The sequence below is a fragment of the Panthera leo genome, chromosome D2 (genome assembly GCF_018350215.1).
Source record: "Panthera leo isolate Ple1 chromosome D2, P.leo_Ple1_pat1.1, whole genome shotgun sequence".
In the NCBI taxonomy this organism is placed as follows: Eukaryota; Metazoa; Chordata; class Mammalia; order Carnivora; family Felidae; genus Panthera; species Panthera leo.
In genome coordinates this window covers 67,054,041-67,079,906 of record NC_056689.1, presented here as the reverse complement: position 1 = coordinate 67,079,906, position 25,866 = coordinate 67,054,041, and the positions used below count along the sequence as shown (strand labels likewise).

The window sequence follows — 25,866 nt, the reverse complement described above, 5'->3', positions numbered from 1 at the left end:
CATTTAGTATTTAATGAGTAGCACCTACACTAGGAATATAAATACTGTAAAATTACAAAGTCTCTGCCCTCGTATAATTCACGTTCCATCATCCACTTTTTGCGAATAAATAAATAAGGCATAATTCATTAAAAAAATTACAACTATATAACATACACTATGACTTTGGCATTATATCCTTACAATAGTTAAGTAACCACCATGTAATTCTATTTAATTAATTTATATATACTTAAAGATGTTTAACTTTTATGTAGATAAATTGTTTTGTTTCTTTAAATGGATGAAATGTGGCATTTGTGATAAATTCCATAAAAATATTAGACTTTGGGTTTTTGGTAACCTCCCTAAAAAACCATGATTCTATAGAAAAATGAGATTCAAATACTTCTTTTTGGCATACTGTACTATTTCCAGGAATGTAACCTGCCTTCCAAAGGACAATGGACTGGATAACATGTTAAAATGATAATGTTAAGAACATCAAATGGTTTTAGAACCAGACTAGTTTTAAATTTTAAATTGCAACTTCTGCGGACTGTTACCAACAAAGACTACAGAAACCAATCCTAACACGTTCCATATTAAAAACAATATATCGCCCAGAGTTTTGTGGAGTCTGAAAATCACTTTTTTCCTGGTATTCATATAGAAGATAGATACTATCACACAAGTCTATGGTAATCAAAACTTAAAACCTCAAAATTTACATTTCCTCTAATACCAAAACAAACTTACCTTTTACCCGCTAGTCTCTCATTACATAAAAAGAAAGGTTCTTTACAGTTCCTCAAAGAGAATCCTAAATTGTCCATGTCTAATTAATCAAAATAAGAATAAAGGAAAATCAGTTGTTTTGTCAAAATATGTGACAAATTTATGTTCTATGTTAAAAATTATGTTCTTCTGTATTTAAAATTATATTCTTCTATAATTTAAAAATGCCCATTTCAAATGGCTTCAAAGCTCTCATCATGTGGCCTCCACAAATGGTGTTTACATAGTGTTCTCAAAAGACTATCAAAAATATTTCCCATGATAAACAAACATAAGGAAATAAATACCGCACAGAAACCCTTTTATCCAATGTCATAAAACTAAATAAAAAGAAAATCCACAAGACTTTTCCCTGAAATGTATGAAACAACGTTAATAACAAAATTATCTAGCAAACCAAATATTTTCTAAGAAATTAGTTACTTAGATAAAATGCAAGGAATTTCACTTACATTAAGTTATGGAATCCCTATATCTCCCTGAATGTATGTTAATCAATGAATAAGTATATACTAGGAGTCTACAGCATTTCTACAAGAACCTATTGTAATCTTTTCTATAAATCTAAATAATTTAATCTGTATACTGTCATCTGATAAATAAAAACAGCCATGTTTATGACATCTTACTGACTTGTATTATTTACCATTTTATTATATACATATATTTCCAAACATACCATAAACTCTATTGTAGGGAAGCTGTATAGCAACAGTTATATATATATATATATATATATATATATATATATATATATATATATATATATATATATATTATATATAACATGTGTGTGTATATATATATATATATATATATATATATATATATATATAGTGTCAGCTCAATACATTTGGTTACTAATTACCTTTAAGAAAGCAGTCTCAGTAGCTATAGTGAAAAAGGAAGCAAATTACAAAAGTTGAAAAATATTGGTGGGAAGGCATTAAAGTAGCAGATGCTGACCACATGTTTCAAGCATTTGGCAGAGCGGAAGAGGAGAGCACTAACACAAAAATTTCAGGGTTCAGTCACTGAGTCTTAGTTGTTTTGTTTTTTTTTTAATGTTTTATTTATTTTTGAGAGAGAGAGAGAGAGAAAGAGCGAGTGAGCAAGCAGGTGAGGGGCAGAGAGAGAGGGAGACACAGAATCTGAAGCAGGCTCCAGGCTGTCAGCTGTCAGCACAGAGACCGACGCGGGGCTTGAACTCACAAACTGTGAGATCATGACCTGAGCTGAAGTCGGACACTTAACAGACTGAGCCACTCAGGAACCCCTTTAAGTAAATTATTACTGAGGATTATTTGCTGATCCTAGAGAAACAAATCCAGGGATCTGTCTCATCTCCTAGTTCTACCTGTGCAAGTTACCTTGCATTGCATGCCAGTCCAGTTTCCTCATCAAAAAAATAGGGAAAATATTTTCATTTTACCTCACAGAACTGTTATGAAATTCAAATGAGGTAATAATGTACATTACAGGTATTTATGCATAAGTAGTATATTAAATGTAAGGGGTTACTATTCATTATTATTAAAGATGGATTCTACTCTTTGACCCAACAATTCTAATTCTTCATGTTTACTGAAGGATCTAGGTGGACAAATGCACAGAGGTATCTGCACAAAGTTGTCTGTTCATAGTGCCCTGTTTCAAATGAAAAAAAATAATCTAAAAATAATCAATGGATGACTGGGTTAACGAATTATGGTATACACATGAATCAGAGTATCATACTATGATTAAAAATGATTTAACAGATGTGTATGAACATGAAAAAACATTCAAGATAAGAGAAAGCAAGACTGCAAAAGGTTCAATTCTTGAGATGCCTGCCTTCATCTATCAAACTTAATCAGGTCCTCTGTTATGCCCCCCATGGAATCCTATATTTCCCTCATATTAAATTCATCACAGTTTGAAATAATATATTTATATATTTACTTGACAACATGTGTTTCCTTCATTAAACGGTAACGAAGATGGTGTGTAGACACACATACACAGCCAGGGGCGGGGGGGGGGGGGGGGGGGGGGGGGGGGTGCGGGGAGAGCGTGGGGATGGGGGAAGGCTGCCAGTACTTTAAAATGTAGGAAGCCAAATGAAAAATAAAAATAATCTAACAAAAAATATGCACACTTAAATTACATTGGCATTACTGATCAAAATTGGGACCCAGAAATATACTTGGTCAAACCATATCATCAAACCGGTTTGATTAGATTTCTGTTTGGAAAACAGCTTCACTTAAGATATCATACTATACCCAAAAGGAGGTAACACTGTTTCATTTGTAAGGAGAAATCTAGAAGGAAAAAGCTTTCTTCAGGCCAACAGTCTCATCTGGTTGGAATGATGCATATTCTGCTTAAAATCCAGACTGATCTTAAACCAACCACCACTTATAGTTAAATAGGTATCTCTTACCATCTCTAGGACACATGAGTTTTAATCACAAAATGAGTGTTAATATCTTACCTTCATAAAGCAGAGAACTATACCAAATGAAATCCTAGATTCCCTTTCTAAAATTTGTGATCTTCTACATCATGTATTCAATATTCTGGCAAAAGGCTGCTCATCAAATAGGAACATAAGCAGCTGTCCTACTGACTTATAAGTCATGATCATCATGTCTCCTTGAAACAATACTTCCACAGGGAGTATGTCCTTTAGAAACTCTGCAACAGTAAACTTCTGTTTCAATGAAGCATTTAATGGAAAGTCTGAGTTTGTTTAGAGTGAGGCATATAAATAATTCTTGAGAATTTTTCATTTAAACTTGGTTTTAGTCAAAGACAGAATATCACAGAAAACATTACATAGGCTGTGTTAATCACTCAATGTTTGGAAAATACCGAAGAACAATACTAATATCACAAAGAATTTAACTGCTACTAATCTCTACTTTTGTCCTGAAACTTTGGGAATTTTCTACTCAACAGAGACTCAGAAACTATTTCTTGATACAGAAAATTTGAAAAGCACAGAATAGTAAAAAGAAATTTCACAATAACTATATAGTTTCATTCAACTATTTAGTGAACAAATAGGTACATGTTTAAAAATAAAAACAGAAGATATAACAAATTTCAAATTACTTCTACTGGAAAAAATCCTCTACAACTATCCTAAAAAAAGAATCCACCACTATTCCCCCAAAAAACTAATAATGCACAAAGGCAGCTCAAAAGGCTACAAACCTGAAAACATAACACTACAATCATTCTAAGACTGACATATTTAATTATTCTGTAGTTTTAAGAAAAGTTAAACTAAAGCCTTACAAGCAAAAGGAAAGTTGTTTTGTTTTTCGATGTCCTCAATCCTAAGCAGGTGGAACTGAAATATAGCTGCTATTGTGAGATTCTTTAATATCCAAAAAATACCAAATAGAATAAATTTTTCTCAACTTAAAATTCAAGCATAAATTGGTAGTTACTACCACTTCCTACATCATCTTAAAACAATGCAATTGCTATGTGTCATAAGCTCATACCAACATTTACTGCCAATATTTGATAGACTTATGGTTCTTACATATACAAGTTTTAATATTTTTCGTGACAAGATGACAATGAATGTTCTTTAAAATTAAGTGCAACATTCTACAGTCTACTATAATATACTTACAGACTATATTATAGTATACTATAATATACACTCAGTATATTATAGCAGTTTGAGTTTTTTACTCTTCAAATACTACATATTATTTTCCCTTCCAGATGTATTATTGTTAACGTCCTTTAGGATACAAAGTAATCAGGGGTGCCTGGGTGGCTCAGCTGGTTAAGCATCTGACTCTTGGTTTCAGAACAGGTCATGATTTTGTGGCTTTGGGAGTTCAAGCCCTGCACTGGGCTCTGTCCTGGCAGCATGGAGCCTGCTTGGGATTCGGTTTCTCCCTCCCTCCCTCCCTCTCTCTCTCTTTCTCCCCCCTCCCCTACTTGTGCTGTCTCTATCTCTCTCAAAATAAATAAATAACTTAAAAAAAAAAAGTATTCAGAGTTTGCCAAAGCAGGAATTGCATAATTTTTCCTTCCAGAGTTGAATATGATACTCAGCACAAAAGAGAAACTCAATTCCTAAAGAAGGCAGGCTACCTGGAGTTTGAAAACCTTCCATTCTTTAAGAAATACCTATGATGTACAAAGCACTGTAATAGTTACTGGGGATAAATCCTTAAGCAGTAGAGATTCAATTTCTGCTTTCATATAGCTTCTAGTCCAATGAATGAGACATGAATTCTTCAATCAGAGAACTGTATGTATCTACAAACTGTATATTCACAAACGTGCCATCAGGTACGTGACTACCTTATCTACTTTGGCAGATGAAGAAAAGCTTCCCAGAAGTTATGACTGAGTGGAAATGAGTGTTATTAGACAGACACAATTTGGCAAAAGGGGAAAGAACAGAATATGTGCAAAGACGGTGAAGCAGGAGGAAACATGGTGTACTGAAGGAACTGAAAGGCAGCTAGCCAATATAATTAATCAGAATTGTATATGGGGCAGGAGTGGTTGCACAGATACAAGTTAGGAGGTTACAATGAGATAGATGGATGGTATCTCATCAGGAGGGTCGTAATGAAGATAAGAGAAAAGAAGATAAATTCATGAAGTATTTAGGAGAAAATCAGCATTACAGTGAAGCCAGGCAGACTAGTGTTAGTAGAGTTCTAAAGCTGACAGATCTTGAAATGTTTCAGTTGTGAGACCAAAGAGTTAAAACGATGGGAATTTAAGCTTATCTGATGCTCCTCAATGAGCCAGATAGCAGTTGCAGCCAGGTTTTCTAATACCAGTAACATCTCAGGAAGGGTAATTTCAAGAAATGTGCCAGAAGGCCATGACCAAGACTACAGTAAAGTCAACCAGGTATTTAAAAAATAATTACATATTATAGATCCCACTTCTGAATTGTCAGTTAGAAGGATACCAAAAGATGATATTACTGAGATTTTCAAGGTACATGCTTGTAATACCACATTACATCACTTATTTTCTCTCCTTTGTACTTGTGTGAAAATAAGATTTCAAGACTTATAATATTAGGAGTTAACATTCACCCATAAATTTATAAAATAACATTTTATATCAGGAAGACCATATTATACCTGACAATATTAGGGGGGAAAAATCAACCAACATTATATCTAAAAGATCCTACAATGTCAGAGAAATGAATGTCATTGTATGACATACAACATACCCAACATCCAAGATGCATAACAGTAACAACTTCGACACAAGTGCTTTTTGTTCCCGAAAATAAAACAAATATACTCATAACTCTATTCCTTTCCTTGTTTCAGATGACTACAAGTGGAAATTTTTACAAGTATTCTTTCTGCTCTATGTAACCAATATAATAAAATTTCTTTTAAGTCCAGTAATAGGCTTAAGGTTAACAGAAGTCTATAAGGTCTCCTTCAAATGGACTAACAACCCCATTTCCACATACCCTGGCACTGGAAATTGATCCTTGGCTCCTCTAGTCCATGAAGCAGAAATTTTAAATGAATGTAAGGAAAAATAATTTCTAATGTTCCACTTAACATACTAGTTCTCATCTATAGGGCCCGGCCTAAACCCTACCCATGGGTGGACCTTAATACATTCTGAACTCTATTTCTTTCTCTTTCTCTTTCCTTCTTATTACTTACATTTCCATGAAAAATTATCTTCCTTAGCCTTGGGTGGTCCAGTATATACACAATTATTTTCCCATGGGTACTGTAAGAACAACATGGCATGCCTGTAGTTTTAAAATTTTTCTGATATGTTAAAACATATGGTAATTAGCACTGTGGTCCTACACACAATCACAGAATCCTAAAAGGAACACTACCACAAAAGAGAAACAGCACTGAGTCAAAACTCCAAGCTGAGCAAAGTGTAAATCAACAGATGACAAAGACTTATTCATGACCTGCAACATAACTGGTAAAATCTAGAAATGAATGTCTAATTAATGCCTCTATAATCCTTGAATTGTTAGTAAAAATGTCACATCTGCAATGATGGAAGTGGTATATTGAATAATATAGTAACTGATCTCTAAAAGTATCAATAAATCAGTGTCATAGAACTTCAGGGGAGGTAGGGACCTTGGTGAATATGTAGACCATCCCTTCATTTTACGGATGAGAACAGAGATGAAGAGAAAATGTAACGATATCATTTACCTGATTTCTATAAAATAGGAAAAACTCAATAAATACTTGTAGCATAACAAAACCCAGGCCTGGTTTCCTATCTGGTACTCTCTGCACATCTCTAAATTAAAAAAAAAAATTTTTTTAACCTACACGTGGATTGAAAAACCCATGAATTCTTGAATATAGATCCTAATTGCTGAGACATTAACCAGAGAAACTGTGAACAAGAAAATTTGTATTTATTGTTTTAATACTGTATATCATGTTACATATTTTCATCCCAAACCCATCATACTATAGCAAACCCTCTAGGCCCACACATAAAAATATAACATATCAAGTTCATGGGTAATTAGTTTTACAATTTTAAAAATTAAGTTTAAAAGATACAAAATAGTCTTAATGACGAAGCCAGAAAAGAAAACACAGCTTAAACGATTAGTCAAAGGGAGAAGAGTGAATCCTAGGTTTGCCTCAGCAATGTCAAAAATACAGAGTGGGAAGATCCAACCTTTTAAGCTTAATTATTATCTATAGGAGCCTCAGGTTTCCTGCATCAATTAGTAAGAGCCCCTACTCCTGCTCTCTTCCCAACCTGCTTCTTCAAGTGACAACCCAACTACTTGTCCAGAGTTCTCCAAACTCTTCAAGCAAACTTAGTTACTGAGAGATTGCTCTGTACCTCTCCAAAAAAAATGCTTGTATTCTCTTTGGGAATCAGGAAAAAAGGTCTCATTTAATCCCTCTTACTGATGGAAAAGACAACATCTGTTGATTTTAAGATGGCCTTTTGAAAACTTCCTATGAGATGAATCCTTAGAATTTGCTGGCCCTCTGGGACAAAACACTGAAGAGACAGCCAGACACTACCAAAAGTTTTCAAAAAATGGAAGTCAACTGTGTCTGAATACACCCAGACAAGCATTTTCTAGGGACCTGTTTGGACTGAAAAATAAGCATATTCTTTGTGTCATTTGTTGTTTTTAATTTAAAATCTCCCTTACCAATTCAATCTTACCCAATAAGAGACTACACTTTCATAGCATGGTCTTCCCTTTCATCCATAAACAACAAATAGACCATGCCCGCTAACTTCCTACTCTAAATATTTTTATTCCTTTAACAAAACCCTTGATTCTGCTTTATATCCTGCCTGAGCTATTTCTGGGCTTTAGAAATTCTTGGATCATCCAAGTTTAAGGCTGGCCCAAGATTACTTTTAGCACTCGGTTGCATGCATGGACACATGCTGTGAAGTCCCTCAACTTATTGTCCCCCTCCATCCGTCACAGACCCCCTGGCTTAATCCCAGCAAGAACTCTTTAGTGGTCTTTCGGATTCCACTTCTTCCCTTCCACACAAAGTCAGGTTAGGATATCCAGAGTCTATTATTTTAAAAGGGCCAAATCTCCAAGGACGGTCGCAAAGGAACTCATTTGGCTATTATTCAGTGCTGCTCGAGACTTGGTATTAGAGAACTGAGGTCACCAGGGCCTGCATGTTTGCCTGAGCGTGTGCTCCCTCCCACCAGCAACCCTTTCTAAACCTTCTCCCATAGCTTGCTACCTGTTGGCAGTGCTGGTGTTGCTGCTCCCGTTGCTGTGTTTCTGTGCCCGGGTCAATCTCCTCGGGGGCTTTGAATGCTGCAGCCGCGGGCTCGGCATGGAGGGGAACGTTGAGGCATAGCCATGTTCACACTCTAAAGAGACAGCAAGAAAAAAAGATGTAACGGGAATGGACCCAAATCCATGGACCCACAGATCGGAAGTCCCTGCAGTCACACGCTGCTGAAAGCAGCTGCAGGAAAAGAGGTAAAAATTTTTCCAGTTTTTGGAAGACAAAATTCTCAGTCCTTGCCAGGACACCAAACCTGTGGCATTATATACAGACCCAGCCCGTCACCTGAAAGGTGTACAGATACCACCTCCTCAACCAAGTAAATTCTCCATGCCCTCCAAAATCCTCTTCGCCAAGAATTCTTGACTCAAACACGCTGCTTTGGGAGACTAGTTACCATTCACTTCAGTTATCTCGCTGGCCTCAAAATCCCCCTTTAACTCTCCCCATCCCAGGTGTCTCCTCCCCAAGCGCCACATTTTCACGTACTTCAAACAATTCGATCGCCTTGTCTCAGAGGACATTTTCTCTCCTGCCACCAGTTTCAGAGGTCCTGCCCTTCCCTCCCCCGTGTCCTGACACCTGTCCCTGATGGGGTCCCATCTCCTCAAGCCTCAGCTTCTCAGGGGCCCCTCCCCCACGGGTGGCCAGCCTCCTCCCCACTCGCTCTCCAGTTGGCCTCGCTTCCGACGCCCCGGGCCGGGGCTCCCCTACCCCTGCCCGCGCTGCTGCCGCCCCCCTCCCTGCAGGGCGTCCTGCCCTCTCTCCTCCCCAAGTCCTCGGGTTCACGCCCACTCTCAGCACACTCCCTCCCGCTGCTCCCGCCCCCCCCCCGCCCCCAGATCCCCCTCACCCGCCTCGCCTCACCCTCCCCGCGCACACGTGCCACCCTCACACACACGCACGCGCGGCCGCTCCCGCACCGCCCCCTCACGGGCTCCAGGTGCTTACCATCACCGCACCCTCCCCTCGCACCCCTGCTCACATTGCACCCCTGCCTCGCCTCCCCTCACACGCACCCCCGTCTCCCCTCACATGCACTCCTGCCTCCTCTCACAGGCACTCCCCTCCTCACACGCACCCCTGCTTCCCCTCACACGCACCTCTCCCTCCCCTCACGCGTCCTCCCCTCCTCACACACACCCCTGCCTCCCCTCGCACGCACCCCTCACGCACGCACCCCTCCTCACTCTAACCCGTCTCCCCTCACGCACGCATCCCTGCCTCCCCTCACACGCACCCACCCCCGCCTCCCCTCACACGCGCACCCCTCCTCACACACCCGTCCTTACACACGCACCCCTTCCTCCCCTCACACATCCCTGCTCACACACGCACCTCTCCCCTCACACTCACTCCACTCCTCACGCACGGACTCCGGTCCTCACACACGCCACCCTCCCTCCCCTCACACGCCGCACCGCACTCGGAGGAGAGCGCGGGCTCAGGTGGTAGCGGAGGCGGCGGCGGCGCCCAGCCGTTACCTCGGTCCCGGCGCTCCAAAAACTCGGCCGCCTCAAGCAGGCGCTGCACGTTGATCATCCGCACCCGCTCCATGGGCACCGCTGGTGGCGACCGGGGCCTCTCCGCGTTCCCTTCCCCGGCCGACAGGAGGCGCCGCGGGCGGCTACAGGCCGGTGCCGCCCCGGGACATGTGCGGCGGGCGGGCGGGCCAGCCCGGCCGCGGCTCGGCGCGCTCTCCGCCGCCCTTGCCGCCCCCGCCGCGCCCGCCTCGCCCGCCTCGCCCGCCGCCGCCGCCGGCAGCCCGCGCGCGGTTTGTTTACCTCTCCGCGCGAGCACGGGGGAGGGGCGGGCGCAGCATCGAGGCCCGCCCCGTCCCGCCCCTTCCTCTGCCTCCTGGGAAATGTAGTCCCGCCCCTCTTACTGCACGCCGGGAGTGGTAGTATGCCGACCACTTCAGTGCGCCTGCGCCCTGCCGAATTCCGCAATGGCCGCTGGGAGACGTAGTCCCGCTTAGCCTCTGTCTTCAGGGTGTAAGGACTTAGAAGTTATGGGGCTTTACTTCTGGGAAGTAAGAATCTGAGCGAGGTCCCAGGAAGCTTCTTTCTTAGCGACTCCCAGCGGGTGCCCAGAAGCTAAAGCATTCTTTATCTGAAGCGCCATGTTCCAGCCCTCTGTCTAGTACTACTGTTTCCAGTAACTTCCATGCCTCAGTTTACCCATCGCAAAATGTGCTGTTCGGCCAGCACATACAGAAGCATTTGAAAAACCAAGATCACTGTTCAGAAACAAGGGATCTGATCCCGTCAGAGCCAGAGAGGGCTTCCATAAGGCCCTTCTTCCCCCCTTAGTTTCCACACAGTAGTTTTGTTTTTCATGGGTTTTTTAAAATCTTATTTTTAAAAACTTCTTTCTCCTCAAACCCCTCACTAGTGACTTTAGAGGCTCGAAAGCCTCTCTGGTGCTGCAAGTGAAGGATATAATTCAGTGGGTAAGTGATTTGGTGCCGAAGTCACACAGGGCTCAGTTCAGATCCTGACTCTGCTACTTACACTAGCTGCCTGGACCCTTAAGGCCTCATTTACTCATGTATAAAATGGATACGGTTACTCCATTTATCCAAACATTGAGGGCCTGTCATGTGCCAGGCACTGTACCAGACATAATGTGTAAGGAGAGAAACAGACATGGATCCTACTCTCAAGGAGTCTATAACCAGTAGGGCTTATTGTGAAGATTCAATGAAAAAATTACAGCACTTAGTACATAATACTCAATTAATGGAAGCTGTGATGACTGTTTCCACTCTTGTTCTCCTCCATAGAGAGGGAACTGAAAGCAGTGGCTAAGGAGAGCAGGTACCATAATAAAGGACTGCCAATGGCTACCCTCACTGTCATTCTCTTTCCAAGTCCTCAGTCTAACAAGCCCTCGAAGTCTAGACCAGAGTTTCTCAACCTCTGCATTATTCACATTTTGGACAAATAATTCAGGAGGGTTGGGGCGGGGGTGGACTTGTGCTTTGTAGGATGTTCAGCAGCATTCCTGGCCTCTACCCACTAGATGCCAGTAGCACACTACCAACCAAGAAGGTCTCCAGACATTGCCAAATGTCTGCCGGGGCACAAAATCACTTCCAGTTGAGAACCATTGGTCTAGGGAGAGGAAGGGCAAGAGGGTCAAAACTGTTGAATGCTCTAGGAGCAAGCTGGGAATTGTGTAAACATCCATAACTTTTTCCCACCCTGATTATTTTAACCTGCTTGTGGACATCCAAAATAACAGGAAGCTCTTGGTGAGGGGAGAATTTCCCCTTCCCTGTGGTTATTCCAGTGGCTACTGCAGAAAATACCATCTCAGAATGAAAATCTTACTCTCAAAAATGTTATGAGATTCATGCTGCATTTTAATGCCCTCTCTCTTCCACTCTTTTTTTTCAAAGTGAACAAGATTCCCAATGAGGTCAAAAGCTGCAAAATTATGTCGGCCCTTTTAAATATTACATTTGGCACCACATTTAAGAACCAAATAGGTGTTCCATCAAATGCATGGAGACCCAAAAGTGAAGGTGTTCACAAGCCACAGGAGAGTTAATTTTGCAAAGACTTTGAAACAGGGAATTTGCTTCTTCTGCTGTTGGTTAGGTCACTTCAGATACGGGCTTTCCCACCGGATATCAATAACTCTCAACAAGGGATACATTGGGTAAGGGGAAGAATGGAATTATTTAAAAGAAAATAGCTATTCAACAAGAAGACCTGTTGGTTGAGGGCAAAAATTATTGGTTGAAAGTTAGTTTCTACCACTTGTAGACTCTTAATCTTTAGATCCCAAATTGCTAAGGGCTACTCCGGGATTTAAAAGAGGTAAATTTATGACAAATAAAAGTCTCCCCAATGGGAGGTAAACCATGTGACATGCAGTCAAGAAAAAAAAGTACCAACTGAAAATGCACTTGGGATTAAATCCATAGATCATAAGCCCTAGCAGGTTATTAAGGGAAAGCAAGATACTTGGTGCACGTGCCTGACCTTTCACAGTTGACCTCCAGATGAACTAACCAGCCCTTCTTTTAGAGCCATGGCCAAGAGGGAGATGAGGAAATGGAAAGTAGGGCAAGAGTCACCAAAAAGGCCACCTGCATATGTTAAAGAATAGTAGAGGTGATGGTGACGGTGGGCAGTGGGGCAGTGTTAAGGATGGATTTATGTGCAGGATTATTCAGTCTTTTCTGATAGCAATTGAAGGTGCCATTTCCTTCTCCCTGCTCGGGCTCCCTGAGGTCTTGCTTTGACATTGGCCACAAGGGCCTCCCACAGCACAAAGCTTGGGGCTCTAGCCTCAGGAGAGTAATGCTCCCCACAAACCATCCCTCAGCACCAGTCCCAGCCTGGAGGAACCCAAAGGCAGCCATGGCCTTTCTTTTGCTCAGATGAATCCAGTTTGCACTACAAATGCAAATGTGGAAACTGAGGAAAAGCAAGGCTTCCAGAAGGCTTTTGCCTTCTGACAAAAGAACCTGGAATCTTACCCACAGTCTCTGGTTCTGTCCTGTCCCTAAAATAATCTCTCTAAGGGAAGCCTCATTTGAAGATGGAAAAAGTCCCCCTGAATCCCCCAGACCTGTAACAAACACAGCCCAGATGGGGAAAATCTGCCCTTCAGAGTAAACAGGCAAAGCTCTCCGTTCTTTGGGGTCCTTTCCGTCACAGTTTACTCAGTGCAAATTTCCAAATGACTTATTGCAGATTCATGAACAATGGAGGAGGCTGGTCTGTATTGTATCTTTTCTGCAGACAGGAGAGATAGAAAGAAGGGAAGGGACCATGAGATTAAGCTACAAGTCCAAAGTCACTGTGTTGGTGACGCCTGGCACTTAATAAGAGTACTTCCCTGAAAGTGCAACATGCTTACTGTGAAGGGCACTGTTTTCTGCAATTATCTTTAAGGATGGGGAGTTTTCAAATAATGAAGGTTGAAGATGGAGGAAGGGTGAGTCCTGAGCTCTTAAATGAAAACCGTAATAGCTATACATCTTTCCATCCTCCACCCAGAAATGGCAACCGCAGCCTCCTTCCTACCTCTCCCCTCAGGGCCCAAAAACGTGAAGAGCAGCAGAAAACCTTTCCTTCTGCCCAGTGAGTCAGCCTTGCCTAACTTCATGCGTAAGCTCTCCTCAAGTCAGCGGCAGCTCAGAACTGCGGGTCTGTGTGCAGCCGAGATAAATTTGGGTCTAGAAGGGATGACGTAATGCTAAACCCGAGAGGTAGCTGCCGCCTCCCAGGGCTCCAGTCGCCAGGGCTGCCGGCTGACATCCCAACCACACGGAAAAGCACCAAGCCACCCAGGTGCCTGAACTGGGGAGACAGGGAAAGAAAGGACATGGGGGTGGGAGGAAACGGTAGGGGGAGGCAGTGCTCATCTGAGATCGCTGAATCTGGAAGTTTGTTGTTTTTTAACTTCAGTTTTCTGGTGAGATCAGGCCACTGGCAGAGGCTCAAACAGCTGCACTTGACTTCCATCCTGGCCTATCTCTTTCCCCTTAGAAAAGGGCTTTTTACAATTTTATTAAATGGCCCTTATTACAGCAGCCTATTTCGGTGATTATAATGGATGCGTTAATTTCTTGAATGTGCTTTTTCTTCTTTTTTGCATTAACTTGGATCCAAGAAGAAATCTGCATTGCAGGACTCAGTTAATATGCACATCTAAGCCACTTGCTGACCCTGGAACATCCCACTTGGGGTGCAACTGATCAAGTATTCTGGATTTTGGAACAGGATCTTGCCAGGGACATGCCACACTAATGTCCCCCCCAAATATCATTTCATGGTTTATTTCATAGAAGTTTATATCAGTAAGCTTATTCCTCAATCCAGTCCCCATTTTCCATTTTTCAGATGAGAAAACTGAGGGGTCAGAGAGGTAGGGTAACTTACCCAAGGCCACAGAGCTATCTATCAAATCCGATGGAGCAAGGATTAGGATTCAGACCTACAGGCTCTCATCCTGTGCTCTCAACTCATCTTTATATTCTCTTTTGGTTTTTTTTTTTTTTTTTTTTTTGGTTGATTCGTGTTCTTAACAATAAATAAATATATAAGTATTGTGATCTTTTAAATTTGTGGACCCCCAAACCTTTAAATATCAAGTTACATTCCAAAGGGATCCACAGCCTGCTTTTGTTTTCTGTTTAAGGTTCATTGTTCTCTAAGGAAAGCGGTGGCCTCAGAATCAACTCCTTTGCTGGTGATGACCACAGAGCCGTGGGCCTAACCTCATTACACTGCTATAATTAAAAGACCACCACAGGTAAATAATCTTTATTGTATGGAAGTAGTTTTCTTCATCAGGAATGCCTCCCAAATACTTTTTTCAAATGACATTTCATCATTTGTTGTTTCAGTCACCTATTATTCTCCTTTAGTTTGTGGTTGTAATCATCTATACTGGTAGATGTTGTGAGTTTCAGCCATCCCTGGCATATAGCCTGGTCAGCCACAGTATGTTATTCTTTTGAAACAGCACTCATTCCATGAGTTAATATTTTCTTTAGAATGTTTGTATCTGTATTCAAAAGCAAGAATATACTATTTTTTTGTTGCACGTATCAGGTCTTGGATGCAATGAGCAGTTCTTTCAAACATAGATGCAACTTGATTTTAAAGCCTTAAAAAAAAAAAGATCGCCAGAGGCCTTCCTTGCTGCTAAGAGGATGCCCCACATTCTTGCCACAGTCCTGGGTAACCCTCCCTCCTCTGCCAGGAGTCTGGCTAGAGCTGCCCTGCCCCCACCCATTGGCATCACCACTCCCTTCCAGGCAGCAGAAACTTGTAGAGGTCACTCTTAGGCTCAGCTAGGCCCTGGACACTATTAATTAAATCACACACCTAGCCTGCTGCCTTGGGGCTGAGTTCTCAGCCTCGGGTGCACCATTTAGAATAAAAACACCAGGCCCTTGCCTGCCCAAGGACATCAGTGATCTCGCCATCTCTCCCAGCCCCAGCATTCTGATTCTGGGATTCTGGGATTCCCCAGAGACCCTAGAACACTATGCCTCCATTTGCATACCAGCTTGCATGAAATGAGAACCAACTGTGTACATGACTGTGCTGCTCATACAGTCAGTTCATGTAATTCTCAGCACACCTCTGAGATTCCCTGTTTCACAGATGAGGCCCAGAAAGCTTAAGGGATTTGCTCAATGTCACCTAGGTAGTGACTGGATTCAGACTTAGATTTTCTAATTCTGGGACCCCACAGCATTCATCAAGGTATGTTCAATCAGACAAAACAGACAAAATTGGTTAGGGCAATGGTCTCAGCCAGGGGTAATACCAACCCCCAGGAGGCTTTGGAAATAAGTAGGAGTGGCTTTCTTGAGGGTCACAATGACTAGAGGGTCCTGTTGGCATTTACTGAGTGGGAACCAAGGATGTTACAACCTGCATTATTCTACACTAATCTTCACAAGAAGAACTATCTCACCTTGCTCCCTTGAGATAGTTGAGAACTATCTCAACTAGCTCCCTTGTTGAGAAGCACTAGGTCAGAATATTAAAGACAGAGAACTCATCATTCATTCAACAGATATTCCTTAAGCATCTATTATGTGTTGGGCACTAAGCTAGATGCTGAAGATCGAATAATTAACGAAACTACTTAATGGTCCCTGTGCTCCAGGTGCTTGTATTCTAGCCGGAGAGACTGATGATAAACAAGTAAAATCATTGCAAATTGTGATACATAGGATAAAGGATAAATGATAAATGGGGGGTTGCTTTAGGTGGGTAGAAGCATCAGGGCAATCACAAGGGCTGTCTAGGCTGGCTTCTCAAACTTAAATGAGCAAAAAAAATCACCCGGAAATTGTGGCAAAATACAGATTCAGATCCAGCAGGTCTGGGGTGGAGCCTGGGAGTCCCATTTCTGACAAAGTCGCAACAGATGCCAAGGCTGTCCATCCTTGGACCACACTCACTCTACATAGTCAGGGCGAGATAAACTCTTGAAAGGCTTAAACAAGTGACATGAACCCAGTTATATTTAAGATCACTCTTGCTTCCTCAATCTTCACTGAGGAGAAGAGGTTGGACCTATGCCGACTGACCAGAGCCAGCCTGCCCACACTGTCACGGTGGCAGTCAGGGTCTATAGCTCATCTCCGCAGCTCACACGTGCCTCTCGCCCCTCTGGCTTCTGTGGCAGAAGCCCTTGGCTCCAAGCATGGCCAGACCAGTTCCCCTACAAGCTTGAACGCTTCAGGAAACCTAGTATAGCCTCATAGTGTATGGATTCACACCCTTGCCACCCTAGTGTGCAGAACCACAGGAGCTCTACTGGTTGGGTGAGTTCCCCAGGGGGTGCTGGGCAAGGTGGTGCTACACATGCAAGTAGCAACACCCTAGACCATTGCCCTTCAGGAAAAGGGCCCTAGTCAGACTTTACTGTCAATACCCAAAGAGCCCTGGAAGGTTTTGGCTGCCCTCTCTCTGTCCCAGGATGAGTGGGAAGTAAAGGAAGTCACTCCAGGGAGGCATCCCCAAGGGGACCCTCAGCTCGGAATTCAAACAGTCCAGATTCCATCTCTTGCCTCTTGCCCCCTGAGGCCTAAGTTCTCCTAGGAAGAAAGAAAAACCTAGGTTTGAGTCTCAGCTCCGCTCAATGTTAACATGTGACTTTAGGAAAGTTAGCTAGCCCTGCTAAGGCTAAGGCTTTCCTCACTTATAATGAGGATAATCCTAGCACCCTCCTATTCAGTGGTTGTGAGGATTTAACACAAAGCACTTAGCATTGTGCTCGTACATAGTAACTGCTCAGTAAAGGGAGTCATGATCACTATTCCTCTGGAAAATAGAGAAAACATTGCACCTGTCAGCAGTCCCCTTGGGGACAGGTTATCAGACTCCTAGGAGACAGACAAGAATTCTTTATTGGTCTTTATTTGTCTGTCATTTGCACTGGAATCTGAGCTGGAACTCTCTAGTTCCACACCTCCTGCACTTTGAAAGGACCAAGCACAGTGCTTGGCTCCTGGCAGGTCTTAGAAATTATCTGTTGAATTGAGCTACATTTCACAGCTGGTGAAAAGAATGAAAGAGGGTCATATGCAAGGCACTCAGGGCCTTAAAAGAGTCAAGAAATATGGTATGGGAGGTCAGGTGTGGTGGAGGTAAGAGGGAGATAACACAGGGATGCCATAAGGCAGTCTGGGCCACCGTAGAAAGAAAAACAAAGGCCATCCCAGCTCACGCTTCGCCACCCATGGCCACGAACAAAGCAGCCCTGGGCATGCCCTCCATTTTAATACAACAGTATTAAAACTGTCCCAAATCATCTTTATTCAAGTATTCTTGCTAATGGCCCTAAACATACAAGAGTAAAATATCTCAAATAGGAGGTAATCCAAATCCCTTTTTATTGGCTTTAGTTTGAATTTCCTAATCTCCCTCAGGACACTATGTTTATCTTTCTAATTTTGCTGTGTTTAAATTTCCTTAGCAGATGCTGGAGTTGGGTACTAGAGATATGTAGCCAAGGGCATGTTATATAGGAGGGTGCACTTGGTAAGAACAGTGGTATGGACAGTCCTCCAAGTACAGAATGCCCCGTTCTGGAGAGAACTGAGAGTGGAATGTGTTTATTTACAAGGCTGCTCACGGGGTACTTAGTTCCTAAGCTCAGGTAGTAAAACAACAACAACAACAACAACAACAACAACAACAACAACAACAACGTCAGATCTGGAAAAATTACAAGGACAAACACAAAAGACTTTAAACATGGAGGTGGGGGTAGGGGGTGCAGGGAGAGGAGGATAAATTTTGTTCTGTCCGTAATGATGTCTAGAACTGAAGACACAAAATCCAAGTCAGGTGTAATTCTACACTGTTGGGGTTTAAGACAAACGAATTTCTAAAAACCGGCACTGGAATAGAGTATACACTCCATGAGGGCAGGGACTGTTATCTCTAGGACCTAGCACAGTGCCTGACATAAAACAGTATGTGCTCCTTAAACATCAGTCTGAGGGAAGGAAGGAAGGAAGGAAGACATTCAGGGAACAAATTTAGGGAGAACTCCTGGCAAGAAACATAATTCCAAATAAAAGTATTTGCCACAAGGGCCTTTTAAAGAGAGTTTCTCTAATTTAAATTTGTTTTAAAAAAAGAGATCTTATTTACATATATTTCCTGGAGATGTATTGCTCAAAACAAGGGTCACCTGAACTTTCAAAATGTTTCACAAGCAAGGGGCCTAGCGCAACTCTGCAAAGATGAGGAAGCAAAGAAGGAGGCTCAAGTTCTGGAGGGGATGGTGGCAAATTCCCATTATTTTTGGCCAGAGAGATCAAGTCAGCTGTTGACAGCTTTAACACCTCCAGCCAGGCCACTCAGGGACAATGATATCAGAGACAATTACTTCCCTTTAGTAGCAGAAGAGCCAGAGAGCAGGTGTCTGTCCCTGTGGAATTGAAGCCACTCTTCAGTGTGAGCCCAGAGCTCCACCCACCGCCCCCAGAGGAGGCCCCTCTGGGAAGACTTGTGTTTCTCCTCCTCAGATAAGGCTTGGGTAGCCATCCTGTCACTGTCACTGCCTTTGGACTCCTCCTACTTCCCCCAGCCCCAGTGTAAAAGAAAATATTTTTTTTCTAAATGGCAAATTCAAATTAGCTTCATTTTGAAAGACTATTGTGAATGTTGCAATGGCCTTTGCAATAACCAACCGGCCACACCCTAGGATCAGTAAACCAGGTTTGAGAACTGCTGACTTTATAAGCACCTGACCTGTAAAACAAAAGCCCAGTTTGGGGCTCTGCTTGTAACCCATTCTCACACCAGGCAAGAGGCCCAGAAGAATCTAGTTCTGCTTCTGCTGTGTCATCTTGGGCAAGCCACTGTCCCTCTCTGGGCTTCAGCTTCCCCATCTGTAATAGGATGATGGATGCTCTGTGACCTCTGGGGCTCCTTCTGGCCCTGACACTCTGTCTTACCACCTGCCTCCTTTAAAAACAAAACCCAAAATGGAGTGGAAGGAAGAATGGGAAAGGCAAGAGAATGGTTCAGAAGGCCAGTCTGCAATACGGCCTCCCGCTCCCCATTTCTGCCTGCTGAGAATTGCTTTCTTCATTCTGCAAGAAGATTCCCATTTCTTGCTGGGTTGTTGCTTTTTCACTCCTTCTCTCTCTCTCTCTCTCTCTCTCTCTCTCTCCTCTCTCTCTCTCCTCTCTCTCTCTCTCTCTCTCTCTTTTAATCAAAGCCACAAAACCACAACTTACCTCCCCAAAACGGGTCATTTGGAAGCCAGAGCTGTCGGGGGTTAGGTGTGTCAGGCCTGGCATGCTGGTGGTATCTAAGTGAAGACCAGGCCAGGGCAGCCATGTGCTTCTCCTCCAGAAACCCGGTTTAAATCAATATTTATCCAACTGTATTTATAGAAAGTGGTGGTGGTAGGGAGGAGGGGGTGGGGTAGGGAGGCAGGGGGGATCTAAAACAGAACAAGCCACAATGACTGATGCAAATCTTTGTGGCCAATTCGTTTCTGCAGGGCCAGGCTTTTTTTAAAGGCAAAAGACCCGGCTTTTGATGAACCTGCTGTTGGCCCCAGTACCATAGCAACAGCCCAAGTCCTCTGATATGCCCAGAGGACGGACTTGGGAAAGGCAGCAGGAGGGGGTGGTGTTTCCTAGGAGCCTAAACTTGAGTTAGGGCCAGGAGAGTTGAACAAGTCTGAAAAACAAAAACAAAACAAAACAAAAAACCCTCTCTGGTTGGCTATTCTGTCCTCGGCCTTACTTCTAAGCCTTTTCTAAGCAGGGTGTGTACAGGAAGACCTTGAACAATCAACAGAGTGTTTCAAATACCAGCTCTGCTTTAGGTTGCTGGGTGACCTTGGGCAAGTCATTTTACCTCTCTGGACTTCATTCCTTGACTGGAAAACGTGTACATGCATATATGGTTAAGACTGCAGGCTCATTCGGGAATCAGAGGCCTAGGTTCCAAAAATTAGCTTTGCCACTTACTAAACCATATGACCTTTGGGCAAGTTACTCAACATCCCTGCACCTTGGTTACCCCCTCTATAAAATGGGGCAATAAAATTGCACACATCATGGCGTTGTTGTGAAGACTGGAGGAGATAATGCATGTTTAGCCCCATACTTGGTATATAGTCAGTGCTCAAAAAATGGTAACCAGTATTCACAGCATGTAATGCAATTAGTTGCTGCTGCGACATGCTAGAATCTTCTTCATTTCCCTCAGTTTTGCCTCCAAACTTTTGCCCAGCCATCCTCAGATGAAAATTCCCATTTCTGGGTATGTCAATGGTACAGCATTTTCATCAGCAAGGGAAGGTCAGTGAACATGCTGTCTTGCCTTGGAGCTGACGGAAGGAACTTCCTTTCCCCCCACAAACCAGGAATGGTTCAATTCAACTTCTCCGAAATTCGAAGGCTCTGTTCCCTTTCCCTGGGCATCCTCTGTAGGGTGCCTAGTCCCTGGGAGCTCTGGGACTCTGAAAGCCACAACTATCCTCAAAGTCGACTTCTGGCATTTACCAGTGGGCAGAGATCATATTTAAAACTGGAAGAAAAAAGCTGAATCTGAGAAACATAATTTAGGATACAGCAAAAACAAAAACTTGATTTACGAATGTTCTTTACACAGGGCTCCTGGGTGGCTCAGTTGGTTAAGTGTCCGACTCTTCATTTCAACTCAGGTCAGGATCTCACAGTTTGTGAGTTCGAGAGCCCATGTTGGGCTCTGCGCTGACAGCATGAAGCCTGCTCAGGATTCTCTCTCTCTCCCTCTCTCTCTCTCTCTCTCTGCCCCCCCAACAATAAATAAATAAACATTAAAAAAGTGTTCTTTACACAACTCCCCAAAAACCAAATGTCCCATTCCACTCCCACCATAAATGAACCCACAGAATTTTCAGGAAAAAAGCAAGTGCACATAGTACATGTTCAATACATATTTGCGGAATGAATGAATGAATTGTAAGATGCCTGCTATGCAGAAATGTGACCTGCTTGAACATTAGTTGCCATCAAACCCCTTAATTTTAGCATAACTTGCCCTAGTCTCCTGCTCTCTAAGCTAGTAACATTCATTTTCAGGGTCACAGTTGATGACAGTGGGCACTTTCAGCTCTCCAGGCCTGAACTACCATTTCTTTGCAGCCCCTGGTCTTTGTAGCCCAAGGGCACTCTATGGTGATTACATGAAACTTCCCCTCTCCTTGGAAGAGATCAGTATTTCCAATTCTTCTCCAAGTCTCCAGAAAGTCTATTCTGTGTCCCCTGGCCTTCAAACCTGATCACTGTGCCATAGCCAGTAAATGACAAATCCAACCAATCAAAGAATGTACACTAAATGTCTTCTATATGCCCAGTGGTATGCTATATGCAATGGTGACATATACTGAAATATTATTGGTGATCTTTTCCCTTAGGATGCTAATCATCTCCCTGTGAGGATAAAGCTAATACACAGGAAGCAAGTGGAAAATTGCATAGTACTGATTCTCAAGGCTCAGAGACTATTTATTGAGCACCTACTATATTCCAGGTATTTTAAATGTTTAAAGGGAGTACCTCATTTAGTTGTTCAACAGTGATGTGAGGCTGGTGTTATCGTTATCCTCATTTTACAAAAAAGAAATGGAACCTCAGAGCTTAGGTAACTTGCACACACAGTCACAAAGCCAGTAAGCAGCGACGGAGGAATTTGGGCCCTACTCTGGGTAACTGTAAAGTTTTCATTCTATCAACTACCCTGAATTAAGAAATAGCCAGAGGAGGCTTCCTAGAGGAGGTAGGAACTTACCTAGGTCTTGAAGGGTGAGTAAGAAACAGATAACCCCAGTGGAGTAAGAGAATGAGGCCATTCTAGACAGAAGGAAGAGTCTGAGTCAAGCAGAGAGGCATGACTGCGAAGCCTGCTTGCTGGTGGACCTGCTGGACAGGAGCAGAGGCGATTACGTGGGGAAGGCAGGGTGGGGCCCCATGCCCACACAGCAGCAGCTTTTCTCCATCAGGAAGAAGAGGCTGCCCCTTGGCCTGTCCATGCCTGGTCCAGAAAAGCACCTCACTCTAAACCCAGATAATCCACTCCAGAGGGTGATCTATGGCTTCTACTCCCATGTAATCATTCTTCTCTATCTTAAGCACTGCCCCCAAAGTGACCCTCCCCAGACACTGGGAAGCCCATTTCTAACCCTCTAGACGTTACACTACAGTAGCTTTTACTTGACCACGGAACAGCTTTTCTGCACATAACACTGCTTTGTGAATCTCATTCTTCCTCCCTTTCAGTTTAACCTTTTCCAAAACAGGAAGTAAATATTTTTCTAATTATCACTTGGTCCTAAATTGCCACCCCTTCACTGTACCCCAAATGGATATAGGTGATGCCAGAGATGATTTATATATAACTTCTGATTTTGTGATAACGGGTCACTGTCTCCATGATTAATATTTCTGGAGACCTTTAACTTGAGATCCTTAAGGATTCGCATCAGTTGGAACTTCAGGAGAATGTACCCACATATCCTTGGGAATCCTTGCCTTGCACAGAACAGTCAATACTGGGTGACTTAATTTGAACCCCTTCCTCCTGAGGAGGCTCACCATACCTACTGGGAATAATTCAACATTGTGGCCACAACTTGGTGAGCACTCCTCCTACTACGGAAACCTCAAAGAGGCAATGAAAAGCAGTTCTGGCAACAATGGAAAATAAGGCAAGCGGCTGCCAAGTAAGTACTTTGCAAACAACAGTAAAAACGAAACGTGTGAACTCGTGACCAGGGTCTACTGGAGCATTTCGGGAAGGTCTCACCGAACCCGAAATGAAGAATCAAAGCTGACACCCGTCTCAGGGGAGAAGAGCGTCCCTTTAAGAAGGGATTGTAGCAGCTGGCCACACTACAGCTCCCAGAGATTTCCTGGCTTGCCTCCTGGCTCCACCCACCAGTTTCAGGCCTCAGCAACGCGTGATGTCAGAGAAAGCTGAAGCTGCCGATAGGCTGAACAACGCAGCTAGGTCAAGTCCAGTCAGAGGAAAGAAGTTTGTCTCCATGTGGAAACCATGTGTCTCTAGCTGGGAGGGGGAGGAGGAGGAGGCGGAGAAACTGAGATCAAGTGATTACAGGGGAACTGGCTGAAATGAAGGCGGGGAGGTTGTGCACCTGAGCCGGCCAGCAGTGCCCTTTGCAGTAGTGACCTAAAAAGAAAAAAAAAAAAACACAAAACTTGCCCAACAAACAAAACTTGAGCCCCCTCCTATCATAATGAACATCATAAACAGCTAGGATCCCTGCTTCCTTCCAAAAACCAGGGACCTGAGAAATGCTGGAGTCCTATCGGAACGCCCAGATCCTCCTCCCTCCCCCAACGACTGAATGATGTAAGCGTTTCGGAAAGCGGGGCTCTGAAGCAAAACAAGCCCCGCGCGCGCGGAGCGACCCGCAGTGCCCGAGCCCGGCGCACGCACGACCCGCCCCCCAACTCGCGTTATTGCTGTGCACACGCGGACCGCCGTGACGCGCGGGCATTGTGTGCAGCGAACAGAAAACAACGGCGAGCGCCGCCAGCGCGAAGAAGCGCCCCCAATAAATTGAGGCAGATGTAGGGCCCGCCGTTTTCCGTACTAGGAAACCCAGCCCCGGTGGGAGGTTGGGGGGGGGGGGAGTCGAAAGTGGGGAGGATAAAGCAACCCCCGTGGGCCGCTCCTGTTTGCAGGGGACATAATAAAGGGCCTGGCGATGGTAGCCCTTAGTTTGCTGGAGGTCACCCTCGCCTGCGTGAGCTGTTGGGGAAGGGACGAGGGCCTGGAGCAGGGTCCCCGCAGCCAAGCTGGGCAAGGCGCAGCGCCCCCACGCTCTCGGGGAAATCTGGGGGCCGTTGGCATCACGTCATGCAGAGCCAAACAGCGGCAGCAAATAGAGGCAACAGAGCTAAAAATACTCCCGCGGGGAGCCGGCCGGAGGGGGGGCAGTGGGGCCGAGGGGCTGATTACGCACACGAAGTTGACTTTGACTGGGGCGCTGAGGTTCCTGAACCCCTCTTCGGGGGCTGCTGGGCTTGCAGCGCGGACGCTCGGGAAAGGGACCAGGAGGAAGCCCCCTGGCTTCCTCCGCCACAGGAGCCCCAGTCGGCTGCCGCTGGCCCGCCCCGTGAGGGGTAGCCCGGCCCGGCGCGCCCGGCCCTCTGCTTACGTGACTGGTGGCCACGCCGGAGCCCCGGCACGGGGTAAACTAGGAGGTGGCGGCGGCCAGGGCGGCGGGGGAGGGTGGGGGAGGCGGCAAGGGGGGGCGGAGGTCTCCGATTGTCTGCGGGTGAGGGGGGGGGCGGGACGCGGTGGAAGCTCCAAACGCCTTCTTCGTACACCATGCTGGGGGTGGGGGTCCCAGGTTTGCCACACACTGCCAAGGTGCCCTCTTTTAGTGCACCCCCACCAGAGTCGGTACCACGGGACAGACTCCAGAGAACCCCGGACAGGGGTGGGGGGTAGCTAAAGAAATCGCGCCCCTCCCCCCTCCAACAAAAGCAAACACACCAAACAAAACCACGTCTTCACCCAGCTCCCTACCAGCTCTAGCTTTTCAGAAACTACCCTCCTGACAAATGCACCTCGCCCCCCCGCCTCCCGCCCGGATGAATAATCGCAAACTGCTTCGGCTACACAGCCAGCGATGCGCCTTTCTCGCAACCCAGGCACTCCGAGAAAACAGGAGAGAAGAGAAAGAAAAGAACGCACACAACCGTCCTCCCAACACAAATCCTTGTTTTTGCCTTCAGCCACTGCACAATTGCGCAGGCAACACACGGTTACTTTCACCACGGAGGCCTGGGGTGTTGGTCAGCTAAGGTGTTTTTGTGTTTGAGGACTGTTGTTGTTGTGTTTTGGGGGAGGAGGTTGCAAGATCTGACACGTTGCAATCGGACCATTTTTTTTTTTTTCCCCTCGCTCTCTCGTCTCATTGATCTTCCTACTTGTTCGGACAGATTAAACAGCCTGGTTTTCCCTAGTCTATCGGTTTTTCTGCCTTGGCCCTTTCCCCCTTCTCGCAGCTATTATTTGTGAGGACTGGGCTGGAGACACCGCACACGCGTGCCCCCGTTAGGACGCTGAGTCGACTGCCTGGGAGGATTGGGGGACCCAGCAGGCAGAGGCAAAAATGAAACAAACAAATACAAAAAGGAGGCCAGGCCGGGGTGGGGCTCCCAGCACCCCTCTCCCCAGCACTGCTCTCCACCTGAATCGGCCCGGGGGGGGGGGGGGGGAGACGACAGTAGAAATCGACAAGGCAGGCGTTTGCCTTCCCAGCCAGGCGCGCT

General features: G+C 44.6%; 1 protein-coding gene and 1 long non-coding RNA gene across 4 annotated transcripts in view; one reads left to right on the top strand and one right to left on the bottom strand.

Annotated features, from left to right (window-relative positions):
- Positions 1 to 25,866, bottom strand: part of MXI1 (MAX interactor 1, dimerization protein) — a 105,897-nt gene that overhangs the window by 78,756 nt on the left and 1,275 nt on the right. Inside the window, exons 1-2 of one of the 3 annotated variants that reach the window (XM_042907975.1) lie at positions 19,801 to 19,945; positions 8,511 to 8,643 (exon numbers count right to left, since the gene is read on the bottom strand). In XM_042907975.1, coding sequence (XP_042763909.1) covers positions 8,511 to 8,643; positions 19,801 to 19,903 — 236 coding nt within the window. In that variant the 5' untranslated portion in view covers positions 19,904 to 19,945. Of the gene's footprint in view, positions 1 to 8,510; positions 8,644 to 10,045; positions 10,268 to 19,800; positions 19,946 to 25,866 lie in introns of those variants that run through there. The other 2 variants (XM_042907976.1, XM_042907974.1) reach the window with 2 other exon arrangements.
- LOC122201935 lies at positions 13,284 to 24,539 on the top strand. Its single transcript, XR_006194382.1, has 3 exons — positions 13,284 to 13,870; positions 14,721 to 14,834; positions 23,864 to 24,539. It is a non-coding gene; the product is annotated as an uncharacterized LOC122201935 (long non-coding RNA).